Raw genomic sequence first — 25,817 nt, 5'->3', positions numbered from 1 at the left:
CATAAGGACAAAGGTCCTGGCAATTTCAGTTGTCTCGGCGGGAAAATTTATTTTGATTGTGACATGGAATGAGCATCGATTGTGTTTAATAGATTTATACTTGGTTTTTGTCTTAGAAGGAAAGATCAACTGAAACTTACATATACTATTTCTGTAAACGTCCATTAAATCGAAAGAAATATGTAAAAAAAAATTTGAGAGTGTATAAATAAGAAATTTTTATAAGAAAAAGCTTCGGCTGATGTTTTTTTTAAATATTTATAAAGAACTGAGAGGTGTCATTCTTAACATTTATTTGTTATATAAAAAATTTGATATATTGAAGCATAGCTTGTTTTCAGCAGCATACTGAATTGGACGGGAATGTGGAGTTTGAAAAATTAAAAAGTGAACAGAAAAAGACTCTCTCACATATTGGAATTACTTATAAATTGGTAAATTATAGAAACAAACAGAAATATCAAGAACTGTATGTCGTAATCATAATCCGTACATCTTTATAAAATCGATTATTATCTTTAATTTATTTATATCTATTATGTACTTTATTTTCAATACTTTAATTTAATTTATTTATATCTATTTTGTACTTTATTTTCAATACTTATAATTAGTTTAATCAATTATAGATAGTTGTTTTACCTTTGATATACGTTTCTTGAATCTGTTTATTTTCTTTTCTTTTTTTCCCCTACAACTACAGCACCCCAAAGGTATGCAATGGAAATTTTACAGGCGCGACGCCATTTTGTTTGTTCAAACTTGCATTTGTATGCGTGCACGTGTTGTAAACATATTTAATCAAAATGCAGGGACAGCAACAACAAAAGTTGGATAAAATAAATAATTAACAGCGTGGCAGCTGCAAGTGCAAGCGAGACAGCGCAACAAAGTAGCCCACTCACACATACAACGGCACTTGTGGCAAGTGAAAGACCAATCAGCGCGACAAAACAATGGACACACACACACACACACACATAGATTGGGGTGAAGGAAGGAGATGAGAAGGGCAGCTTGCAAATGCTCAGCACGAAGCTCAGGTGAAACGCGTTGCCTAATGAATTCCAGTTGCAACAACAGTGCCACAACAACAACAGCAACAACAGCAACAACAACAACAGCAACAACAAGGACAACGGCATCAAATTACAAAATTAAAAATGGCGCACCATGGGCGCAGGGGGCGGGGGCGTGGGCGAACTGACAGCGCCAAAAGACAAAAGGCAACAACATGAAATCATTTTCATAATTTCAATGAGACGCTGTCAACGTTGACGTTCATCTCGTTGGTCAACCCTCGCACACACACACACACATACATACATATAAATACACACACACAGCTGTGCTCGTTTATGATTGGCTTCGGCGCAAAAGAAGCAAATGAAATAAAACAACAACACGAGCATAATGCGGAGATGTAAGAAAGGAGGTGGAGATGGAGAGGAGAGGGGCGTGCAGCTGCCACGCCTATGCCTCAGTATTAATAAATAAATATAATTTTAGCGCAAGCGCAGGCAAAACACAAGCAACAACGACGGGAACAGTACAAAAACAGCAACAACAACAATAGCAACAACAACAGCAAGTAAAACAATGCATGCAAATGAGAAAATTACATCCCTTCATTTGTTTGCCCACACACACACACACACAAACACTCACAGACACACTCTCACATGCATGCCTGCATTGTTGTTATTGTTATTGTTGTCAGCCAGCATCCAGCTGTGGTGGCAACCTCATTTTTATGCGCCTTTGCCAACTCCTCCTTCTCACCGCCAACTCTCTTCCTTAATACGCTTACTCCCTCTATCGCTTGCACTCGCTCACTCGCTCTGCTGCATGTCTGCATGTGTATGTTTGCTTGTGTGTGTGTGTTTGTGTGTGTGTGTGCGAACGGGGTGTTGCCGTATTGTTTAGCTGACGACGCTGGTGTCGTTGCTGCTGCTGCTGCCGCTGCCGCTGCTGCTGTTGGCAGCATTAAGTGATTTGAATTTTATTATTCACAGGTGCATCTCATACACACACACACACAGACACGCTCTCACATGTGGGCACATGCATGTGCATGTTAACAATTCAGTGCGCAAAACAACCCGCTACAGTGGTGCAAAATCAATTAGATTTGGTCACATTTACTTTATATTTTCAATCGACTAAAAGCAGTCTACAATAAAAAAATATTTAGGTAAAAAAATAAGACCAAAAATTATATAATGAATTAACATTAAAAGTTAATATATAATATATTAATATAATATATTAATATATATATTATAATATATTAAATATAATTATTATTAATTATTTAATATTAATACTAACTTATATATTTAAAGATATTTCATATTCGTCTATAGATTATTCAAATAGTGTAAAGGTTTTCAAAACTTGAATAAGTAAACGTTACTTTTAATCAAATCAATATTTTTATCTTGGCTACATTATCTCAATGTCTGTGTCAATATCTCAGCTAAAAACTTGAAATATATTTAAATATATTAAAATATTTACATAACATTCATTTTAAAATATTAGGTATATTATTTGTATATTCAAATGTATAGAAATAAATGTGAATTTCACTATCAAAAGCAATATTTAGAATTAAAGCTGACTCTCAATATTAAGAAACTATTGCCTACTTTTTGGCATATATCGGCACACTGTGCTGCTCATAGTTTACCACATCCGCCTCCGTAAAGGAAACAACGTTTATGAGGTTTTTGTGCTTGTGCCGTAATTTAACGAAGTCAAAACGAGAAAACAATAAAAACCCGACGCAGTAAGCAAAACAACAACAGCGCCTGCCGCCTCAGCATGTGTCTGCCTGTGTGGGTGTGAGAGACTGTGCTCATTAAAAGCCGAGCACTCAGCCCTATACATACATCAGTGTGTGTGTGTACTACTTATATTGTTGTCTGATATATTTGTTTATGTTTACAACAACGAACGAAAGAGCGAATGAACGAACGAATGAGCGAGCGTAACGAACAGAGTCTGCGCGCGCTCCTTGTCACCTGCCATTCTAAGTGGTTGCCGCTGAGAGCGAGACGGCGAGCGGCGAATTTAATAACAGAGCGAGCGCAAGAGCGAGATAGTTTTCCAGACGGCGACATGTTAATCAGATTTGCACTGTTAACATCAATTAACATAATTATGCTAATGTAATTTCACATTTTGTGTAGCTGCCTAAAAGCGAGCAGCAAATATTATAAATAAACTGTCAATTAGCTTAAAGATGAAACTGTAAATTTTCTAGATGTAAATGTAGCTCACAAATACGAATGCCACGAGTCATAGGCTCAGCTACACACATACACACCTACACAAAGCAGCAGTGTGGCACACACACACATACAGGGACATTAGCTGACTCGGCCGATGCAGCGATGCTGACGCTTGCAGGATAAAAGCCAAAGGACGATCCCTGCACTTCCGCAGTCGCTAGCGAAACGCGCAGCTCGCAAGTCAAAAGTCGAATACAATTTTTTTTCCAATCTTATGGCTCTGTTGCCATCCAACGTGCGCTCCGAATTTTTTTGAAACAATTATCTTACAATTAGTACACCAATTGTATCAGTGTGTGTGGGTATTTTTTTTTTAAGTACTGTAATTTAAAAAAAAAAAAGGTGAAAAAATAATAGTTAAATAATGGCTGGTCCATTTATATCGCCGTTACCGGGCGATCTCCTTACGGAGTACATGTTCGGCCGTAGAAGACAGCGCCGAAATCGCACCACGTTCACGCCACAGCAGCTACAGGAACTGGAGGCACTATTCCAGAAGACCCACTATCCGGATGTCTTCCTGCGCGAGGAAGTCGCGCTGCGCATCAGCCTCAGCGAGGCTCGCGTCCAGGTGAATCACAGCGCTAAATCCCAGCGATGAATGTATGTAAAGTCGCTTATCGCCACAAAAAATCTAATCAAATCAAATAAAAATGCGATTTTCATACATATTATCGAAGCTATTCAAGGATCCTACGCTCAATTTAAAATTTTAAATGTTTACGTAGTTTCTTAAATGGTTAAAAAAAAACTTCTTAAGCTTGTTCTGCATTCCATTATCGATTCAATTATGACAAAGTGAATTATAACCTTGTATCTCAAAGCATTAAAAGCATTTAAAAATCTCAAGTCAAGCTTCTCAGTTGTGTTCCCAAATCCATACTGTACTGAATTTCGTCAATAATAATCAAAAGCCACTTTTGGATGTTACTTAGATACACTTATTTTCATTCACCTCCAAAAAGTAGACTTTACATACGTTTTGTTTTTTTCTAAAAAAAAAAAACAATTGGAAAAGCTAGAAAAGATACGCAAAATCTAAACTCAAGGGAATTTATTAATCAATAGATTCCTAAAGTTTTATCAGTTTAGCATTCAAAATGTTTATTCACCAATTCCATAAATTTTCTTTTCCAGACGGAGAATATTAGGTGTGAGGCAAAAACCGAAAATTCTCAAAAATAGTGAAATCACCTTAGTTGTAAGAGCACTAATTAAAGTATTCTTCATATTTTTTCACTTTAAAGTTGTTTTATATTGAAAATAACATTTTTAAGACAAATTTTCTACATTTTAGAAACCGTTCTGTTTATCAGGGTACGAGAACATTTTCAACTATTTTTAAACTATTGAAGTCACAAATAAAAAAATGTATAATTTAGATTATTCACATTCAATTACTTGTCCATTTTAGAGTTTTATTTTCTAAAAATATATTTAACATACAGGTGGGTAAGTAATCGTCTTACAATCAAACTTTAAAATGGTGAAACAAATTGTTGAGAGATTTAGTGAAATGTAAAATTTATTGACTTTATTAAAATAATTTTTAGAATTGAATACGAATGCATAAATACATTTTAAAAGAATTTATTAACTATACAAAACATATACAAAACTGTAGAAAACAAACAAACAAAAAATTAATAATTTTATTGATATTGGATATAGATTTATGATTTACTTGTAATTCAACAAAAATCAATGAAAACACCTAAAAGGAAGTAGCTAAAAAATAGTCCATACAAATGTTCATTGAAATGCAGGCAAGGTGAAAAGTGGAACAAATAGCTGTTTTAAGTAAATTAAAATTAATTTTATATTAAAATATTCAAATGATAAAATATTTTCAATGTTTTGGCAAATATGAATATTTGTTGTTAGTTACTTACCATTTTTAAATATAAATACTATATAAACTTTTAAATATCTCAATTATTCTCACGTTTTATATATGTATTCGTCCTATAACTGACTCAATTATTGTTGTTGCAGGTATGGTTTCAGAATCGTCGCGCCAAGTGGCGCAAGCAGGCGCGTCTGCAGCTGTTGCAAGATGCCTGGCGGATGCGTTGCCTCAGTTTGGGCACGCCCCCGGTTATAGCCGGCTCAGGGGCGAATCGACAGCCGAATGGAACAACTGGCACTGGCAGCAATCAAATGCCGGAGAATCTATCGGCGGGCAGTGCAACCGCTGGGAAGGATTCACTGGGCAATGAGGCGGGCGTTGGGGATGTGCCACTGGGCAATGGACAAAGTCCTGCCAATTTCACAATGATGCATCCAGCTTTCCAGCAACAACAACAGCCGCCGCATTTGCAGTCGGGACATGATAAGCTATCGAAAACCTACACAGAACTGAAGCTCTACAAGGAGACGACGGCACATGGCGTTTCACAATTGGATTTGGGCGGCATGTCTGCCTTGGCCCCCAACTCTGATGAGGGCTCCGATGGATCTGATTCCGAGGAAATCGATCTTACCTCGGGTGCCTGCATAGATTTTTCACACAGCACCAAATTGCAACAGCAGCAGCAGCAGCAACAACAACAACAGGCGGCAGCTTTGGCTGCCACACAATCGCAGAGCTCAAATGGCGTGCACTAGACCTAAGATGTGCATTTCTGTTCACATTATTCCTTTAATTTGATTTAGAAATACAAATGCAATTTAAACAAAATCTAAATAGTTTCCGCCTTCTTTTTACGTTTGAACTCAAATGCGCGCGTAAGTGCTAGTCTGGAGTCGATAGTCGATAATTTGTAGAGTTAACAGACTACGTTAACTTTACATTTTCCAGTGTGGTCAGTGTGACCGTGCTGATATATTAAATGGCAAGTATCTTTTGACCCTTGTTTTCCTTCTTTTCTGCAAAACATTAATTTTTCAAAATTATTCACCTGTAAGAGCAACATTAACAAGCTTAAAGTATATTTTCACAATAAAAGCAGCTAAAAATGGTTATGACACTATCACATTTTCTTAAACATCGATAACAATTTTGGTATTTTTTTAAAAACTGGTACATTTTTTACGATGCGAATGGCAAACGTTCGAGTTTAAATTTGATTTGGAAAAAGCAGAGAAAAGCGAAATTTCGTAAATGTGGAGTTTTTGTTCAAGAAAGAGAGACTATAAGGCACGAAAGAATCCATAATAAAAAAAATACTAATTAATTTATTTCCACAGATTATTTCAGCTGCAGTTATATATATATAGCATATATTCTACCAATATTCAAATGGCTCTTTTTTATTCCCACTTGTGTGACGGTCTAGAAAGACTCGAAACAGACTTTTTAAAATCGCATTTTAAATGCCAATGTTTTTGCTACAGAACGCATACAGACATATATTTTAAAGTTTGGGCTTGGCGGCAATAAAATAAAGTTTAACAGCACTTCGATAGTTGAACTATCGCATTGCAATACTTTCTTGAGCTGCAATGTTAATTGGCGATACTAAGCACTGATTAATTCGTTATCGAGGAGCTTAGCCATCGATAGCATTTATTATCGCGTCGACGAAAAAGCATAAAAGCATAAATGTATTTACGGTTAACAAACAGAAAGAACGACTGCCGCAGCATAAAGTCCAGCGCTCTGAAGGCTCAACAATTAGTGCTGTCCATAATAACAATAACATACTGTAAGCTTGATTTATTTAACTTTGTATATGAATTTTATTTGCGCGCGCTAAATATGTTTTATACACATGTACATATATGGATATTATTAAAATGCAAAAGGAAGCGTCGTCGTTGGGCAAGCGTAAGGAGTGTATGTGTGTGTGTGTGTGTGTGGCATTAACGCGTGTGTGTTTGGTTGTGTGTGTGCAAGTAATACATAACATCGACGCTAAACAAATTGAATTAAAAGCTATCAGCAACCACTAAAGCGTTGTAATGTAAACAATCGTGACGTATATACGCTTCCACCTTTGTCTGTCAATCCCCCCAATGACCAATGAGCAAAGCAACAACAACAATAACAAGACATTGACAACAAGTACCGTTACAACGTGCGCTGTCTATTTTTATACAGATTAGCATACAAATGAATTGCAACTGGGGTGGGGTCGGGTGGCAGGTGTCATGGATTTTTGGTGGCAGACGCTACAGCCGGTGGGTCAATAAGCAAACAGGCAAATACCTATCTATGTATTTAAGTGTGTTGTTTGTGTGTGTGTGTGTGACTATGCATAATTCATAAACAGTATGTCGAACTGAGGCTCACAAATGCAACACAGCGAGTTATCATCAATTACCAAGTTTACACGACAGCTTAAATAGGCTTCATTAAAATCGAGTTAAACGCTTGTAGTTCTTTTGCGAATTTATATTAATCTATTCTATTTGTATTAATTAGATGAAGCGTTGAGTCCATGCAAAGTAAAAATATTATCTTAACAATGCAAGTATAATATAATATAATAGAACAAAACCAAACATCATGATATATGCGAAAGGACTTGCAAAATATGTTTTTTATTCGGCTTAAATCACATATTCGATGGATAGAACCTTACCTCGTAAGTTACAAACTTTTTAAGGAAACCATCTTAAAATAACAGTTTTTTTATTAAATTATTGTTCGTTAAGGGTGGTTAATATCAGCTGTCCTCATACATGACTGAGATATGCTATATATAGTATAACAAGAGAGTATGAACACAATTATCTGATCGAACTGAGTTTGATTTAATTAGGTTTAGCTGCCTTATAAACTGAGTAATCATTGCAAGTGTACGCACAGCTGTCAGGAGGAAACAACAACAACTAATGATGCCCACGCTGATTTGTACCTAGTTGTTGTTCTTGTTGTTATTGTTATTGTTGTCTAACAATATTCAAACTGTACCAGCGGGAGGCCACTGCCATCGACTGACCTTGGACCAGGCGGCGCCTTTGTGTGTGTTATATGTATTACATCCATATGTATGTATGCACATATTATATACAAATACATATATATAATCTGTAGTATTCTCGATACAAGGCATTTCGTTTCGCCAATGCTCGATTGGACTTTGAGCCCTTATTAAGTCTCTCTAGTTGGCTTGATAAGAAATGACAGCAATAATAACAGCAACAGCAACAACAACAACGTTGATTGTATTCAAGTCATGTGCATGCATGCTACGAGTATTCTCCCTCCCTCTTTCTCTGTTGCTTTAAGTCTTGTCTCAAGAATGCATATCAGAATTGCTATTGTGATGGTGGCGGTGAGAGGTGTAGGGGGAAAGGGGGTGGATGCTGCAATTTGGATTGCGGATTATTCAAAAAGCTAGCATTCAAGTGGTGTCATAAATAAATAAATCTACTACAGTTCAACTATATCCTGTAAACTGCGTACTTGCACATAATAAAATGAACAGCTTTTCATATGGATGATAGTGAGTGAACGGCCCAATCGACAGACCTTAATCCAATGGAGCATCGTTGAAGAGATGTTAAGAACGAAAAAAAAAAAATGTTAGAACCAGAAAGTGCTGAAGAATAATGAATATAAGAAAAAAAAAAACAAAATAAGCCGCTTTTATACAGCTTTTATAATCTTCAGATGGGCTAATATTATTAAAAATTGATAAGAAAGTTTCTTTATATTTAATATAAGATCTTTTGTACATATGTATGTACATTAGGGTGCAATGATTTTATTTCACAAAAAATTCGTAATCTACGGTCTATTCTAAGTTGTTTTTACCAAGGAACCATAGTTCTGAAATCAATTCCTAGTCCCCGCCTTTTTGATTATAAGATAAAAAGAGGGCAAATTATGCTGTTCTTATTATTTTGCACTCGTCTGTATGTACTTTCAAAACTGCAAATGATTTTTAAACACACAAGAAGAGCAAAGAGAGCGAGAGGGAGATGGATAGGGCATTTGTTTAGAGATGGGCATAATTTAAACAATATAAGAGCAAAATGATGAGAATAAATAGGCTTAAAATATAGCTTATTAGTTTTCCAAAAGACGTTACATAATAAATGAAACTATGACAAATTTGAAAAATACTTACTGATGTCTAATTGTTAAAAATCTTTAAAAATTTTTTTAATCAATTTTAACCTTACAAATGTTACAAATTTGCAAAAATTGGCAGAGAAAAAGGGAAATATACGTATTTTGCGAACCGATCGGCCATATGATTTAAAAATAGCCCATTGTAAACAAATCAATTAAGTACTTGGATTAGATAGTTCCGACGGGCATAGCATAGACTGAATACCTGTCGTATTTCTGTTTTGTACGTACATATGTCTAACTAATCCGGAATCAAGTCCAAACCGTTGCCTGATAACGCGGCCAATCAAAGTAATCAAGTAATAAACAGAAAAATATGCCCAATAAACTATAATATATATATATTTATTAGGTCATCATAAATTGGAATCGGGTTAGCTACTCGTACTTTATCAGCTTCTGCTGCTGAACATGACAATGGTTGACAGGGCACTGTGGTTGAGTGGTTCGGTAGTTCGGTGGTTGTTTATCGACTGAGACGTAATCAATCAACCGATTGATCAATATATGAATAATTCTTGAACATAATCGCTGAACGAGTTTGCTTTTGTCATAATCATTGACAGTTTTGCTTGTGCTTCGGGGGCCAGCTGAAGAGCTAGCTGGGCGAGGACGATGAAATCTCTGGTGCAGGACATACAAAACAGATATTCATTTCTGGATAATCTATTCCGGCATGTCTGGACATCAATTATACAATCGAATATCAAACTTAAGCACCAACTGCGCAACATTCAATGGAAGAATGCGAAAGCCAAACCTGGCTGTGCCTATCAACCCACAGAGGTGAGTTCAATCTATATATATATATATATATATATATAAATAATATACCTATATTTTTATATATATTTCTAGATCGAGCAGGTGGCCAATGTGATAACCCATGGCATTTGGATAGTGCCAGCCGTGTTTGCGGTCATTAAGCTATTTGAACGCTCTAATAGCGCTAGCCAGTATCTAGTTTCATGGGTCTATGGCACTGCACTCTGTATGCTCTTCACCGTCTCCACATTCTTTCACTGCTCCTGCTACTGTGCCGAGCACAAGTAAGTGCAATGAATTCATTATTCATTAGCATATTCACATTTTCTTGAATTCTTCATTTTAAGGCCGCCCAAGAACTACAAGTCTTGGCCCGCATTTGGTTGGCACACTTATCAGGGTCTAAAGAACGTTTTGCATCGCTGCGATCGTGCCATGATTTATGTCTTCATTGCCGGCTCATACTTTCCCTGGCTAACGCTGGAGAATACAAATCATTCGACCATACTCTTTTGCATGGAATGGATCATTTGGCTAATGGCTGCCTTTGGTATTGCCTATCAGCAGGTAATATATAAGATTTCATATTCAATTAGTTTTATCTCATTTTAATGCTCTTTGTCTACACACATACACACACAGCTTTACCATGAACGCTACAAATGCCTGGAGACGTTCTTTTATATAGTTATGGGTCTGGGACCGGCGCTGGTGGTAATGTTAACCGGACACGTTTTCAATGGCATGATCCAGCTGAAATACGGCGGAGCCTTCTACATATTGGGCATTGTGTTCTTTAAATCCGACGGCCTAATTCCAATGGCCCATGCCATTTGGCATCTGTTTGTGGTACTCGCCGCCGGCTGTCATTACTATGCAATTTTAGTCAATCTATATCCAAATGACGCCAACTAATATTGCCAAGTAGCCTGTAGTCGTCATGTGGCCAATGGACCCCTTCTTCCTTCCTTCCTACCTTCCAACGACAACAACACCAACAGTTTTGTGTACTTAACTGAGCCTGGAGACCATAAAAAATTAACGTATGACCTCCCACCATCCAAGCCCACAAAATGATTTAACACGAGAATACTTATTACTATTTTAATTTGTAATTCGTTTCAAGTCAGCCAGTCAAAATGTATTCCTTCCGTACCACCCATGATAGGTTCTACTACTCCCAGATTAGCCAAATTTTGTAAAACAAAAAAGTAGAGTATTTAATTTATCGAATTTATTTGTATATGTATATGTTGCTTGAGTTCTTCATACGGATTTATCTACCATAGTTGTAATCATATAAATGTAGTTAATTAGATCAATTTGTTAGTTCAAGATAAGAGAAACTAACGGTAACGGTAGCGCTAATTGTTTATTGACATAATCGATAAAGAAAACATTTCTTGTGATCAATATCTGCGGTCTTGCCAAAGATTAAAAAAAAACAAAAAAAAAAAACGAATTCTCTCAGTTCATATACTTATGTTTGTATATGGTATCCATGCTGGTCCTTGTTTTATGTAGACCAAACAACCAAAATATATATATACCTAGTACTACTATAGATTTCTTAATAATGATAGGTTTATAATACGATACGATATACATACTAACATGCTCACATTTGGCAATGTGTTTTTTTTTTAAGGAATTTAGAGAATTGTACATACGAAAAGAAAATATAATAACATGACGATGAAATTCGACGCCTTTCAAAACACTAGAAGCCCGCCTAAAAACATTGTATACACATTAGTAGATATAGATATGTATATAAATAAATTTATATATAACATATAAACATATAGGATTAGTTTAATAATAGAAACCGATCACGAACCAATAATTGATGCAAGCTGTTGGTCTGTTGTTCAGTGTATTATTCACTAATTGTGCAATTGCTCAGGGATTAATTATGTCAGCCCAGCCAATGACGATGATTATGATGATAAGGATGATGATGATTGTGAGTGATATACGAAAAATCAACAAGCATTGGTTCGTGAGTAATAAAACTCTTCATTTGTATACAAAATTGTTTTACGCCTGCTTTGGAAATCTCGATATGGTTTGATTATTATTATATTTACAATAAATGTGTGCCGAGCAGAATTTATATAATCTAAGAATATGAAATGATAATTATACATTACATCAAATCATATATACTATTGTCTCTAGATATAAAACTCTTTGTGCTGACTGACAAATTCCCAATGCAAGAGGGAAATCAGTTGAAAACTGTTGTATGTCAAATTATTGTTTTTCATTTGATTTGCTTCAAACTTATTTTCAAAGATCTTTGCCTGAAATAAATCGACACATGTCTATCGAAAAATGAATTCCCCCCTTTGGAAAATTGGTGCATTTATTTATTATGACTCAAAATAAATAATTCAATTCGTCCAAACTAATTTTTGACAGTCTTTGGGAAATCCACTCTTGGAATATTACTGAGCTAATGATATTACAACGAAAACTCGCATACAGCATAAGAGAAGTAACATTGACAACTTATTTCCATACTACTTTTACGACTATGAAAATACGGATACCGTTTTATATTTATATAGGTATATCTTTAAGCTATACAATACAAAGAATATACCATGTAAACAGATTTATTAATTTCAAATAACTATTCTACATGTATATATATACTATATATATATATAATATATATAAACATATATAAGCTTCTTTCCAATATTGATATAAACGCAATTCAAAAATGGCGCCAAGTTGACAAGCGCAAAAATGAGTTAACCGCTTAAAATGATCCAGATCAGATTTCTAGATCTGGCAACGTTAAGATAAATGGCAGCTTTTATCTGCCAGGTGGCAGCGTCTTCAAAAACAGTTACAACAAAAAATTTTTTATTTATCGGAGCGAGCACAACTTTATTATTTAATGGAAAAGGAGAAGAGAGCCTATGATGTGCTTATACAAACAATAAATACGCGGGTGCGCAGTTCTCGCACAGCGGACAACGCACACATTGAGCTCCAGTTGCAATTCCTGCGCGACATCGAAATCCAGACATCTGGCAAACCAGATGGCGTCAACAACAACAACACGGCGTCGCAGCTGGCAGAGCTGCTGACAGAGGCGGCACGAGTGGACGCAGGTGGGAGTGGGAGTGGGAGTCGGAATGGCAGTAAGGGTGATGAGTCATTGAATCTGAATGCTTGGCTCCTCTGGCTGCACGAGTTGCTGCTTAGTCGGAGGCAGCTGCTGGGCGACACAGAGCCGCTGCTCGAATGGTTGCTGCAGCGCGTGGAACAACAACAGGCAACTGTCGAGGTGGATGCACTGCGTTGTCTGTTGTCGCTGCTGGAAGCTCTGCCAGCGCAGCGGGCACTTGTGCACTTTCCACGCTTGGCGGCCATTCCAATGCCCGTCGGTGTGGAGGCGGCGCTGCTGCTGATGCTCTGCCAGGACACGTTGCTGGGCACGGAGCTCAAGGAGGAGCAGGAGTTGCAGCTGTGCAGCCAACTGGCCAATACGCTGCTACAGTCACACTACGATGCACGCTGGACGAGAATGTCATTGACGACAGCCAAGCTGGATCAGTTGACACTGCTGGTGGCGCATTCGCTGCAGCTGCTCCAGAAGATTGCCACACAGCATGCGGACTATGCCCAGGAGCATGCACCCGAGCTGATTGGCCTGGCACTCGCCTATGTGCGTAATCGGACAACAGCAACAACAACTGCATCTGTCCAGGTGCCACATCGAGTGCAGCCTGCCCAGCAAGCGGCTGCCTATGGCCAGGAGGAGGAGGTGGACATGTCCAGTGCCAGCAATCACAAGGCAGCTGCCGCCGGTCGTCGGGTCAAGTCCCGCAAGATGCGTTCCCTGACCAAGCAGCGCAACAATGCCAATGCCAATGGCAATGCCAATGCCAATGTCCAGGGAGCAACTGCAGCCACTGGCAATGAAGATCGCATGCAGTTGCTGCTGCTGGACAACGATTGTCGCATGGCCAGCGGCGACTCCGAGGGTGGCTGCACTCCCACCTCCGATGGTGCTGGACAGCAGCTGGCGGGATTGAAGCAGCAGCGTCAGTGCCAGGTCAAGGTGCGCTTGGCGGCGCTGCAGCTGCTCGGCGCAGTGACCAAGCAGCTGCCAAGACGCTCCCTCTATGGCTATTGGCATGCGCTGTTTCCCAGTGCAGGAGGAGGACGAGCAGGAGGAGGAGATGCAGTTGCAGGTGGAGGCGGAGTCGAGGAGCAGGATCATCTGCTGCATATTGGCGCCAGCGATGGCAATGTGCGTTGTCGCGCCCAGGCACTGCAACTGGCTGCCCAGCTGCTCTATGGCTCCAAGCCGTATCTCAGCCAGGCCAGCTCCACATCAGCTCCCAGTAATTACACGCCATTTGCGATGAGCCTGGCCAGCAGCGTGCTGGAGGCGTATCGCCAGCTGACGGCCATCCTGGAGCGGGAGTATGCGCCGCCCGTGCTGACGCAGTGCCTCAAGTGTCTGGCGGTGCTGGTGCAGGCCACACCCTTTGACCAGCTGCAAATGGGCTTTGTCTACGAGTTTGTGCCGCATGTGAAGAAGCTGGCCAGGCATGTGGACACCGGTGTCAAGGTGTCCGCCTTGCTGGTCATGGAGATGCTGCTGGCGACGCCCAGACTCACCCAGGAGATGGCCTGTGCCGTCGGTTTGCCCATAAGCGAACGACGCGCTGTCCAAGCCACAGCCAAATCCAAGCAGCAGGAGGAGCAACAATTTCAGCAGCTCTGTGACTCCGACGAAGAGGAGGAGGCGGAGGAGGAAGATCAGGAGCAGCAGCTACAACCGGTGGTAACGGAGGAATCTCGCATACCGCGCAACTCCTGGCTGCTGCGTCTCGTGCTCCGCTATCTGGACTGTCCGGCAAGTGCGTCGCCATCGCCGCTGCGAGTCGAGTGCCTCCAGGTCATCCTGGCCATGTCCACACACTTCGCCCTGTTGCGTGACCATCTGTCGCGTCTGTCCTCGGTGCTCTGCACTGCCTTGGAGGATGCCTCCCTTGATGTGCGTCTCTATGGGGCACGTTGCCTGGACGCCGTTGGCTTCCAGATGGCACGTCATGCCGCGGAGCAACCCGACGACTCCGATGCCCAGTTGCAGCAACAGCATCTGGGTTTCTGGCTGCGCATGCTGCAGGCCATCTATGTGGCCCACATGGATGCGGGCACGCCCATCCTGAAGAGCGCCCTCTGCGATGCCCTGTCCAACATGGGCGTCTACAGCTTCGAGCGCCTGCCGCAGGCCCAGCGCAATGGACTCCTGGCCTTCCTGCTCGGCTGCAGCAGCGACGATGCCGGCGATCATCTGGTGCGTGCCGCCGCGTTGCGTGCTCTCGCCGTCTATGTGCTGCATCCCACACTGCGCTCGGATCTGGTGTTTGTGGAGCATACAGCGGAGCTGGCGTTGCGTCTCATCGCGGACAATCAGCTGGCGGTGAGGATCAAGGCGGCCTGGGCGCTGGGTAACATCAGTGATGCTTTGGTGGCGCCCAGTCCGACGACGACAACGACGGAGCAGCAGCCGGAGGAGGAGCGGGAACAGGAGCAGGGACAGGAACAGGAGCGCATCTCACAGACGCTGCTCAGTCGGTTAATCGAGGCGGCGGTTGTCGCCTGCAGCGACCATGACAAGGTGCGTGCGAATGCGGTGCGTGCCTTGGGCAATCTGCTGCGTCTGCTGCCCCCCGATGAGCACGGATTGATGCAACGCGCCATGTCCAGGCTGTTGGATTGTGTACGCGCGGCGGGCAGTGCCAAGGTCAAGTGGAATGCCTGCTATGCCATTGGCAATCTGGTGCGCAATCGTTCGCTGTTCTCCTCGAGCGCCAGCTTGGCGGTCACACTCTATGCCACGCTCAGTCAGCTGATTGTGCAACATGCCAATTTCAAGGTGCGCATCAATGCCACCGCCGTCCTGCTGCAGATTGAGCAGCGTGCTGATTTTGGTGTACACTATGCCACCATGTGGCGATCCCTTCTGGCGGCCATCGAGCGCTCCAATGCGCTGGACACCTTCGAGGAGTACAACCATCGCGATGGCTTGCAGCAGCAGCTCTGCCTGGCCATGGCCCATATGCTGGCACGTGCTCGACCCGACGATCTGTCGCCCTGCCGTGCTGCCCTCGAGTCCCAACTGGATGTGGTCAGCGCCACTTGGCGGCGTGTCGCCTATCGCATTGTACCCGAACAGGCGGCGCCACTCTTCACCTGCGGCTCGTTGTTGCAACAACGTTTGGCGGCCAACAATCTCACGGCCGAACAGCGCAATGCACTCACATTCCTCGCCGATGCACTGCGTCTGGAGAGTTAACACTCATCACCAACACCAAGTTCATGTTCTTCGTTGTTCTTTCAAATTATTGAAAATAAATGCATTACTATAACACATTTAAATTGTCATTTACATTTACTCTATTCTATCTTGCATCTTGGTCATCCACAGATCAGATACTTCGAGTCAATTTCTTGAACAGAATTTGACCTGAGTAATGTAATCCTTTAACTTTAATGTATTACTGCAAGCAGGCTCATTAAATATTTGTGTTCAGCGACTCGACTCGAAGCAGAGCATATGCTGTGCAGTGCTGCCAGTTCTCAATTTAGTTGCTATATCTAGCAACTTTTAAATAAAATTTGCAACTTTGTTTTTCAAAAATGCTATTAGCCACATATCTAGCAGTTTTTAAATTTTCTAGCATTATTTCATTTTTCTTTAGCATTTTTGACTTTTTTTTATACTTTTTTGAAATTGTATTTTATATAGTAGTTCGATTATATGAACAACTTGAAAGTGTATGCGCATTTTTTTGCTGTGTTTTGTGATTGGGTTAAAATGCCAAAAATTTAGAAGCAATTTTGTACTTGAAAGAAATTACTGGCAATGAGTAGTACTATAATACACTGCTTTAAGTGAAGCTTAATGCTTAGATAGCATTATAAGTATTCTTTAGTTAAATGTTAATATAATTGCTTAAATTTTGAAATCATGTTACTTTTCAATTTAAGTATTTTCAATTTCAGTTTCAATTTTTTTTTTCTTAAATTCATACATATATTTGTTGAAAACGAACATTTTAATGATTTAGAATTTTTTTTTGGCAATTTTCACATAATTTTTAGCAAATTTTTTTCCAAATCTAGCAATTTTTGCTTTGGAGATTCTGGCAACACTGATGCTGTGTGTAGTGCACACACAGTGGGACAAAAGGGGTGGGGGCGGTATTCAAATTATTTTTTCGATGAAAGTGATTGTGAAAGTAATAAATGTGTTCGATAGAAAAAATCATCATCAGATTACAAATCCAAAAGATAATAAGCGTAATAATACTTTTTTATATAATAAACAATGCTGTTAAATGGATGAAAGATTAAAATTTGTACAAAAACAAGATTTTTTTTTAAATTTTACATGTAAATATGAACGGAAAATATTTTTCAACTTTGATCGAAAATCCTGAATCAACCAGTAGGCCTATCACACAGTGCAAACTTTCATTTTATATCTTTATTGGTTCAAAAGATATGATTTTTGTACAGCAAAATCAGAGATTGTCCCACTGTGCGAAATAGCTCCTCCTTGTATTGGATAACACCATAAACGATTGTTGTTTTACACTGTTTATATACAATTTATGCAGAATTTCTTAATCGAGTTTCAAGACGAAGACCAACAGCAGTTTAAAATGTTTACAGAATTTTGTTTATTAGAGATGCATAAACTATTTATTTATACAATTATATAGAGTGCTCTACTACTTGTTCTAATTGTTTTTGTTGTTGTTAGTTATGTTGTTATTGCTGGCTTAAACTATGCTGATTGTTTTTTTTTTTTGTCTGTCAACTAAAAAGCTGTTCAAAAATATTACATTTTTTTGTTGTTTGTTTGTTTGTTTGGGTTTTGTTTTCCAGCCAAAGTTGTTTCAAAATCTATGCTAAGTATTAGTATGGGGATATAATACATATATCTGTTTATATCATTTATGTATAATCATGTAAATATTTGCTTGACTTGCATTAAAACATATATATATATATAAAAGTTGCTAACTTGTGTTTTTGTTTTCGTTTCTTGTGGTTGTTGTTAAATTAAAATGGCAGACTAAAAGTTATTAAAAAAAAAGATATAAAAGAAGATACTAAAAAAACAAAAGAGAGTTAAACAATAAGTAAAATGATAAGCGCTCGCCGCTGTCCATAAAAATAAGATTGCATATGCCACGTGGCAGTTGCCATACGTTGTCCAGCATCATCAGATTTAATATACATATTCCATGTGCCAAGTCGAGCTTTAAGTCAAAGTCATCTTTTCTTGCACCATCATATATATTAATTCGTCTCGCTGTCCACATCCCCCGCCTCTTTGTTGTCCCCCTCGGTCCCCCATAATGTTCACCCCGCCCCGCCCTCCCCAGGCCTTGGTTCCTTCTTCTACTTCTTCTGCTTCTGCTTCTCCGGCCTGTATTTGTATTGTCTATTGCCTATATATTTGCATTCAACGCTGCGGCTGCTGATCGCGCATGTTTCGCTTCGGTTCCACAATAGCCAGGCCAGGATCATTTTCAAAGCGCAGCATACGTTTGCCGGTTCCACGTACAACTTTGTTCATGTCCTCCAATTGCTAAAAACAAATAGAAATCGAGTAAGTTAAAGCTTTAAAGATTAAAGTGGTACCTCTTGAAATAAGCCATTGACCTGAGTAAAAAAACGCAAATTTTTTTTTATTAATTAACTGATAACTGATTAATTTTCATGACGTACTGTCACACTGACTTATTTTATTTTATCGTGCACAACTTTGAACATTTTTTTCTTGGTAAATTTAATAAATTGGTTAACATAAAAAGGTTGGACGACCGTTCGTCTCTAAAGAATGATTATGTTCAAAAGTAAATTTATTTCCGATAAAAAAAGTGACCATTAATCTCCTCGCCGATACGAAATCGTAAAAAAATTTGGAAGATCTTACCCACTACATCTTATATGCAGAGGATTCAAGTGGATCTGATTTATTATCCTGCTGTTAACTATTTGTAGTGTACATATTATATAAATTTAACGATTGTTTCCCCAAGGAAGTCTTAAAATAAATTTTCAAAAATTTTGAGTTTTTTTACTGAGGGAAATGACTTGATACACACGCTCGTATTAAACTTACCTTGGCTGGACTGCTGTTAAAGATGAAGACAATCTCATCTGGCGAATTTTGTTTCTCATTCTTTTGCATATTTGTGACAAAGAGTGAGTGATTGTGTATTAGCTTCTTGGGCAGCACTGTGCGCTCTATGGGATGCGGCGAGAGCAGCAGATTTACATTCTATAATCAAAACGAAATGGAAATTAAAAAATTGCATTAACAATATTGTTTTCATTATTTCAAGTAAAAAAAGTAACAGAAAAAATATTTGTTTTAATAATTTTTAAAAATAGTTGCACCCAATGGATCTCATTATTTTATTTTTGACCAAATGCAACAATTAATTAAGAGGACAAATCATAATAAAAATTACATTCTTCTTGAAAATCGGTTGAGTTTTAAGAAAGTTATGACCATTTGAAGTTGGTCAGACTTTGGATTTAGCAACTTCAAAATTACTGTCCAATTTGGCACGATTTTGGGATATATTAGCAGAAATTTTGTATCTTATCAAGATCAAACTGAACTTTTCAGTTATTTTTTAATATAAAGAAAATCAAATAAAAAAACAATATTTAAAATAATTGACTGGAACCGTAGCGGTACAAGCGTCTCGGTATTCGGTTCTTAAAAAAAGAATTTATTTCGGTTATGGTTCCGGTAATATAAATGAAACGTTTAGTTTCGGTAAACCGTTTCGGCATTATTCCCTGATTTTAAGACATATTGTATGTATATTTGATCGGTTTACTTACATCCGCTGTCTCTTCAAGATATTTGATGCAGAACTCTGTCATCTTTGGGACATATGTGTAATTGTAGAAGTGAATAATATCTCTGTAGTCGCGTTCACCATCCTTTTTGGTGTTAATGTACACCTCCCGATAGACACTATTAACCGCCTGCGGCTGATTGCGGTAGGCACGCATAATGTCAATGAATTTTGGCTCCTCCATTTTAGTAACCTGCAAAGAGAGAAGGAAACATAGATGTGAAGAGTGCAGCAATTCATTTAATCAGTGATGGAAAGAGAAAGGCAGACAGACAGAGAGAGAGAGAGAGAGAGAGAGAGAGAGGTATAATTATGTAATATAGACATTACTTACTCTAATATAAATATATATTGCACACATAATGATTTGATCGAGATGTCGATCCTGCATTAAGTAAGTTTTGTGTGTTATCGAATGCTCGAATATTGTCCAGATCTTGTCGGGTTTCTTCTCGCTCAGATTTAGCTCGGCACACATCTTGGAGATGCGCAGCCATCCCAATAGATAGACTTTGCGCAGAAAGATCTGCACACCGGCAGCCTTATCCTTGTTCACCTCCTTACAGGTGGGCAGCGGTTGCGGTGTATTCCCAATGATACCCCAGGCTGGCGATGAACTTTTCCATGCCAAACTTTCGAGACACGTCTCCTCAATGGAATTGAGATGCTTGACCAGACTGCGGGTCAGCCAGCCATCGGGGCTGCCATGGCGTACAACAATCTCAATGATCTTGTGAAATTCAAAGGCATTAATACTGAAACAGTCCAGAATCCAGGGAAACTTAAGCTCTGTGTTGTAGGCCTCGAGCACCAGCTCTGTGCAGCAGGCCAACAAGGTGACAATAAATTTATTTGAGATCTTGTGCAGAATATCGGGATTATTTTTAATCTCAGCGCGCAGTATGAGATCCACCAGATAGAAGAATAGTGATTTGGCCAAACGAAAGCGATTCTCGGCCTCGCTACGCATCGGATACTCAATCAAAAACGCTTGTTCCTTTTGTGCAATAATGGAGAGCATCTTGGCAATTGGTTCCTCGCCGGCTTTCCTACAATGCAACAAAAAATAGAAGAGCATGAGGTCATTGATTAATCATGATCAATATTAATAGCTAGTTTAATTTGAATCCTTAGTATGTTTGTATATTAATAAATTTAAAGTATATTTTTTTAAAGAACAAGGTGCAAAGTACTCAAAAAGATTCATGCAAAGAGTAGTTAGAAGTACAAGTGTTCAGAGAAAGAGAGGGCCGTTGAGTCATTTTTGTAAAAATCGTTATTTATCAAAAATACGCGTCGATTGTTCAAAAGATAATTAAATTTAAAATTTTTAGTGGACTTTTTAAAATTAAATGAAAAGTCAGTTTGCTTGTCTGTCTGTTTGTTTGTCTGTTTGCATCAAAGCGCTCAAAAAAAAGTCGTAGATGTAATGATGGTGATTTATTCCGTTTATGACAAAACGGCGCTAATGATTTTTATGTATTTTCAATATGTTGTAGTACGTAAAATTTCGCGTGTTGGTATAAGATACATACATTTTGGCTGATGATATGGCCTGTCAACTGAATATATACATTTTAATCAGGGACCGTAATCAATATAAGTTTTGTTTTAAAAATCACTCTTTAGTATTATATAACGATTTTTACGATTTTCTTTACCAATAATCATTACTTTTGATCAAAAAAATAAAACTCAAAAATAATGATTATCGAGTCATTTTTGTATTTAAAAAAAAAAATCATTATTTACGGTCCCTCATTTTAATTTGATTTGAAAGAGAACAGCAACAGCAAAGGCGTAGCTTGAGAGTGTAGCTGACAGCTTTTGCGTTGCACAAATAACCAGTGTTGCCAGACAGTTTTGTTACAGAAATACGTAGTGTTGCCATAGTTTTTTTTTTCTGACAATGCGGACTTAAACTAGCTTAAATAATTTACCTAGTTGTGTCTTTCTGCAACGCATATTAAATTTATGTGTTCTTTTTCTCTTTATTATTACTAACAAGTTACAATGTCAAAAGCAAAAGAAATTTCAAAAATTTCTGATATCACGAGTTAAAAGGTCTAGTAACAAAAGCATATTCTAGGCCAAAAATTCTGATATTCAATTTAGTGACGAACAAAATTAACAAATCACTTGATGAAAAAAATGACTCCTCTATATCACACAAGAAAAACCTCTACACGAGGTAAAAGGTCTAGTAACGAAAGCATATTCTAGCCCCAAAATTTTCTGATATCCAATTTTGTGACGAACAAAATATAGTTGAAAAGAAAAATTTTAAATAAAAATATAAATTAATAAAAAAAAAAACACGAAAATTGGCAATCAAATGATACATAAATTAAATAACACGAGTTTGTATGTTTAAAATACATGTAAGTATATACATAATATGCAGACAATACTCTTTCTTAGTCTCAATTGCAAAACGTATTAAAATATGCGAAAGTACATAATTTTTTGACTCTAAACAAATGTATATACAATAATAAGATAGAAATGAAATGATAGTGGACTTGAATTACTTGACAAAGTCGGTGGGCTCAGTGATGCGACTGATGTTGGCGCTCAGCTTTTTCACATTGTTGGTGGCATTGGCGACCGGTTCGAATTTCTGCTCCGACATCACGGGCTGAGCGGGCAAATCCTGTTTGCGTGTCAATGGTGTAACTGGTGGACGCAATGCCTGTTCATTTAGATTGCTATGCTCGCCGGCATCCAAGGGATAGGCGGCCAATATGCGTTCATCGAACTCGCCAACGCTTAGCACATACTGCTCATAGCTAATGTTGAGAGATTTCAGATTGCGCTCAAAGTTCTCATTAGCCACCAGGCCGAGCAGCGTATCCTTTTTACCAAAAATGGTCTGCAAAAAAAAAAAAGATAATTTAATAATTATCAAAAAAGACAAATAAGAGATGATCAGAGAATGCAACTGCTTACGTTCTTTTGAAAGAAACTATGCATGATCTTGCTAAAGACGGTCGCCTTCAAGGCTTTCGCCTCGTCCGTCATCTCGCAAAAGTATTTGAGTATACAATGATTGCGGGCTTGGGTTTCATCAAAGTCCGCCGCATTCCAGTTTGATGGCAATCCCTCGAAGCTCGGATTGATGAGATCAGTACGTTTCTCGGCCAGCACATTGGCAAAGATGAGATCAATGCAGCACATCATTAAATTATACGATGTGACCAAATCAAGCGTTGTTATTGGCTTCTGATTTTTGGCGCACAAAAATAAACGCCAACAAATATCGTCCAGCTTGATGTATGGACATTTAATGCTGTAAAAAGGAATTACACCAAAAAGTTGTAATTAACATAAATGTATTTAATAGGTAGATATAGGGAATTTAAGTTATTTAATTTTTAAATTTCTTGATGCCAGTATTTTTACTCAAAATGAAGAAATGCAAAAAATCTGTGAAATATATCATAATATTTAAAAGTAATTAATTTCGGAATTCTATTGACAATTGTCATTTTGAAACATATGCTTGTTTTTGCAGTTTCTTAATCTTACTTACAACCGATCTATATTAATGCATTTAAATGTTTAAAAAAATGTATCAAACAAATTTATTAAGATTAAAGCGTTTTCTTTGCATTTTGTTTAGATATTTTGTTATTGACGGATTTTATTTAATAATCGTTAAAATGCAAGATCATCCTCTTGAACAAGAAAATTGTAATGAATAAAAGCAAGTTTTGTTTATCATGATAAATTAATTCAAATGTAACTTGTTAAAATTAGCAACATTTTTATGCTCAAAATAATAATATGTGTTTCTTAAATTTGAAAATGTTGAGCGCAGTTGAAATTTTGCTGAATATGCAGAGACATATTTAAGTGGACGCACCTGTAATATTTCGAGTGTTTCTTCTCGTTGGGCGGACACAAAAAGACCTGATCGAAGATTACCCGATACTTTTTGTAGAGCGTGAATGTGATGCTGAATTTGCGCTCCAATTCCTCAATTTGTTGTATAAAATCCTGCGGCAGATTGGCCATGTCGCACCACAGTTTGATCTTCTTTTTGAACTCGTAGATGCTGCAAAAGAGCGAGAGAGACCGAGCGGTTAAGAGAGATGAGTATGTGGATTTCATATGGAATAAAAGTGGGGAACATACCTCATTTGACAGCTGCGCAGCAAATTGTTTAATGGCACACAATTGCCCATTACAACGGTATCCTGGCCACCCACCGTGGGCGTGGTCGATTGACGGCATGCCGCATATAGAGCACAACAAACCCAGTGCATGATCTCCCCCTGCAACGACACGCACACAGATGCAAATGCACATTTAGTACACACACATATGCAATTATTTATCAGTGTTGCCACAATAGCTTTTTTTCCCGTCAAATGTGGCACTTGCTCCAGAACCACAGACATTGCAAATTTTGACTTTTACTAAATGTATTTTCACTATTTTTTTTTATTTTTACAAAATGCATTTTTAGGTATGACCATGTGCAATGTCAAGTTAAGGTCACATAGAAATTAATGTCAAATGCAAAAATGATTTTTTTTTCTTTCTATTTTTAAATGAACATTAACGATTCAGTGATTTTAATAGAATTTAAGCGAATGTAAAAATATACTCAACAGATTATAGACTGGACCTAATTTCTATTTATTACGTTCAAATATCTTAGAAAATGTGTTAGCTTTACATTTCATGTTACGGATGTACTTCGAGAGAATATAGGATATTTTTGGGAAGTTTTATAAAATGCAACAAGTGGTTAGAAATTTGACAGCAAGGGTATTACATCTTCGGTGTTTTAATATAGAAAGATATTCGCTAGTGCCCGCTAAAATTAGCCTTTTTTGTTGTTTCTCAAGAGTTGGCAACACTGGCATCTGTACACACATTACGACAACGTACCTCTAGAGAATAATGCTGCAGCACTTCGTTGAGCTTTTTCAAGGCCTCCTCCTCGGTCATGCTGTCCATGTTCAGATCACGGCATAGATTCTCAAATTTGCAGCGCAAACTCTCTTGGCCATCATCGATGGAGGCGCTGGCGCTGGTGACAACTTCGGCGCCCACCTCTTGTTCTTGCACATCGTTGCTCATTTTGTTGCTGCCGGTGTTGTTCTCGTTGCTCTGTCTTCAATTTCGTATGCAAAACGCAATACAATGCAACAAAAATATTAAATAAAAAAAAATGTATTCACTATATTTTGGCTAGAATTTATAACGTTGCTGCTGACGGCGACAGCAGCAGCAGCAGCGGCGGCAGCGGGCGCGGCCGCGGGGGTTCAGCTCTGTAAATGAGCGCGCGATTGCAGCAACAACAACAACAAAGACGAAACGTCAACGACTGAACTTTTCACTTTTTCACAGCGCTGCGGGCGCATTGAGTTTGTTCGATTTTGGTTACACAGTGATTTTATTTTGACCTTAACTTCGTTTTTTGTTCTTCTATTGTTGCTAATTTTCACTATTCGCTATTTGTTGTTATTTGAAAGGCATGCACGGCAACGACTGCGACGTATTAATTATAATTGTGTCGCCCAACTGTTTCTCCCGATAAAAAGGCGGGAAGTCACGGTGTTGCCAGACCGTACCTTGGCCAATAGCGGGCAAATAATTTTTGGCGCCAAATGTTATGTTCACTAAAACCATCAACAAATAGCGTTTACATTTTAGCACATTGGATATTAATGTGCTTTATTTGATAATTCGCATTATATTATCACATAAGAAATGTATTTTCATTCGACGTGATTGTGTTTGTTATTGTGGCAACGCTATACAATGCCAGCGACAGCTGTTTACTGCAAATGG

The 25,817-nt window shown here is 38.4% G+C and overlaps 4 protein-coding genes across 5 annotated transcripts; 3 read left to right on the top strand and 1 right to left on the bottom strand.

The window, feature by feature from the left end:
* Positions 1–3,651: 3,651 nt before the first annotated feature.
* On the top strand, positions 3,652–5,982 carry LOC117792260 (diencephalon/mesencephalon homeobox protein 1-A). The gene is made up of 2 exons (XM_034632324.1): positions 3,652–3,867; positions 5,292–5,982. Exons 1-2 carry the CDS (start codon positions 3,661–3,663, stop codon positions 5,901–5,903), a joined length of 819 nt encoding a protein of 272 aa, XP_034488215.1. The 5' UTR covers positions 3,652–3,660; the 3' UTR covers positions 5,904–5,982.
* Positions 5,983–6,811: 829 nt separating this feature from the next.
* On the top strand, positions 6,812–12,428 carry LOC117792633 (monocyte to macrophage differentiation factor). 2 transcript variants are annotated; one of them, XM_034632857.1, is made up of 5 exons: positions 6,812–6,943; positions 9,888–10,107; positions 10,180–10,370; positions 10,434–10,653; positions 10,729–12,428. In XM_034632857.1, the coding sequence occupies exons 2-5, from the start codon at positions 9,937–9,939 to the stop codon at positions 10,999–11,001; spliced, it is 855 nt and encodes a 284-aa protein (XP_034488748.1). In that variant the 5' UTR covers positions 6,812–6,943; positions 9,888–9,936; the 3' UTR covers positions 11,002–12,428. The 2 variants fall into 2 exon arrangements, with proteins under 2 accessions (XP_034488748.1, XP_034488740.1); XM_034632849.1 differs by lacking the exon at positions 6,812–6,943 and having other exon boundaries at positions 9,762–10,107.
* A 496-nt stretch (positions 12,429–12,924) lies between these two features.
* Positions 12,925–16,500, top strand: LOC117793493 (HEAT repeat-containing protein 6). The gene has a single exon (XM_034633814.1). The coding sequence runs from the start codon at positions 12,998–13,000 to the stop codon at positions 16,415–16,417; it is 3,420 nt and encodes a 1,139-aa protein (XP_034489705.1). The 5' UTR covers positions 12,925–12,997; the 3' UTR covers positions 16,418–16,500.
* A 2,044-nt stretch (positions 16,501–18,544) lies between these two features.
* On the bottom strand, positions 18,545–25,582 carry LOC117793362 (retinoblastoma family protein). The gene is made up of 9 exons (XM_034633671.1): positions 24,912–25,582; positions 24,150–24,289; positions 23,878–24,069; positions 22,962–23,301; positions 22,544–22,884; positions 20,347–21,061; positions 19,996–20,205; positions 19,262–19,420; positions 18,545–18,724 (listed from the first exon to the last, which is right to left on the bottom strand). The coding sequence occupies exons 1-9, from the start codon at positions 25,101–25,103 to the stop codon at positions 18,599–18,601; spliced, it is 2,415 nt and encodes an 804-aa protein (XP_034489562.1). The 5' UTR covers positions 25,104–25,582; the 3' UTR covers positions 18,545–18,598.
* Between the last annotated feature and the right edge of the window lie 235 nt (positions 25,583–25,817).

The sequence above is a fragment of the Drosophila innubila genome, chromosome X (genome assembly GCF_004354385.1).
Source record: "Drosophila innubila isolate TH190305 chromosome X, UK_Dinn_1.0, whole genome shotgun sequence".
Lineage (NCBI taxonomy): Eukaryota > Metazoa > Arthropoda > Insecta > Diptera > Drosophilidae > Drosophila > Drosophila innubila.
Note: the sequence above shows the minus strand (reverse complement) of the source record. Positions and strands in the feature narration are given on the sequence as shown.

What these genes read in the sequence shown, in the direction of transcription:
- LOC117792260 (XM_034632324.1), top strand. Translation starts at nt 3,661, where the DNA reads ATGGCTGGTCCATTTATATCGCCGTTACCGGGCGATCTCCTTACGGAG. An exon ending in TCAGCGAGGCTCGCGTCCAG is followed by an intron (nt 3,868 to 5,291) that starts GTGAATCACAGC and finishes TTGTTGTTGCAG; the next exon opens with GTATGGTTTCAGAATCGTCG.
- LOC117792633 (XM_034632857.1), top strand. Translation starts at nt 9,937, where the DNA reads ATGAAATCTCTGGTGCAGGACATACAAAACAGATATTCATTTCTGGAT. An exon ending in TGCTACTGTGCCGAGCACAA is followed by an intron (nt 10,371 to 10,433) that starts GTAAGTGCAATG and finishes CTTCATTTTAAG; the next exon opens with GCCGCCCAAGAACTACAAGT. An exon ending in TTGGTATTGCCTATCAGCAG is followed by an intron (nt 10,654 to 10,728) that starts GTAATATATAAG and finishes ATACACACACAG; the next exon opens with CTTTACCATGAACGCTACAA.
- LOC117793493 (XM_034633814.1), top strand. Translation starts at nt 12,998, where the DNA reads ATGGAAAAGGAGAAGAGAGCCTATGATGTGCTTATACAAACAATAAAT.
- LOC117793362 (XM_034633671.1), bottom strand. Translation starts at nt 25,103, where the DNA reads ATGAGCAACGATGTGCAAGAACAAGAGGTGGGCGCCGAAGTTGTCACC. An exon ending in ATAGTTTCTTTCAAAAGAAC is followed by an intron (nt 22,885 to 22,961) that starts GTAAGCAGTTGC and finishes TTTTTTTTGCAG; the next exon opens with ACCATTTTTGGTAAAAAGGA. An exon ending in GAGCCCACCGACTTTGTCAA is followed by an intron (nt 21,062 to 22,543) that starts GTAATTCAAGTC and finishes GTTGCATTGTAG; the next exon opens with GAAAGCCGGCGAGGAACCAA.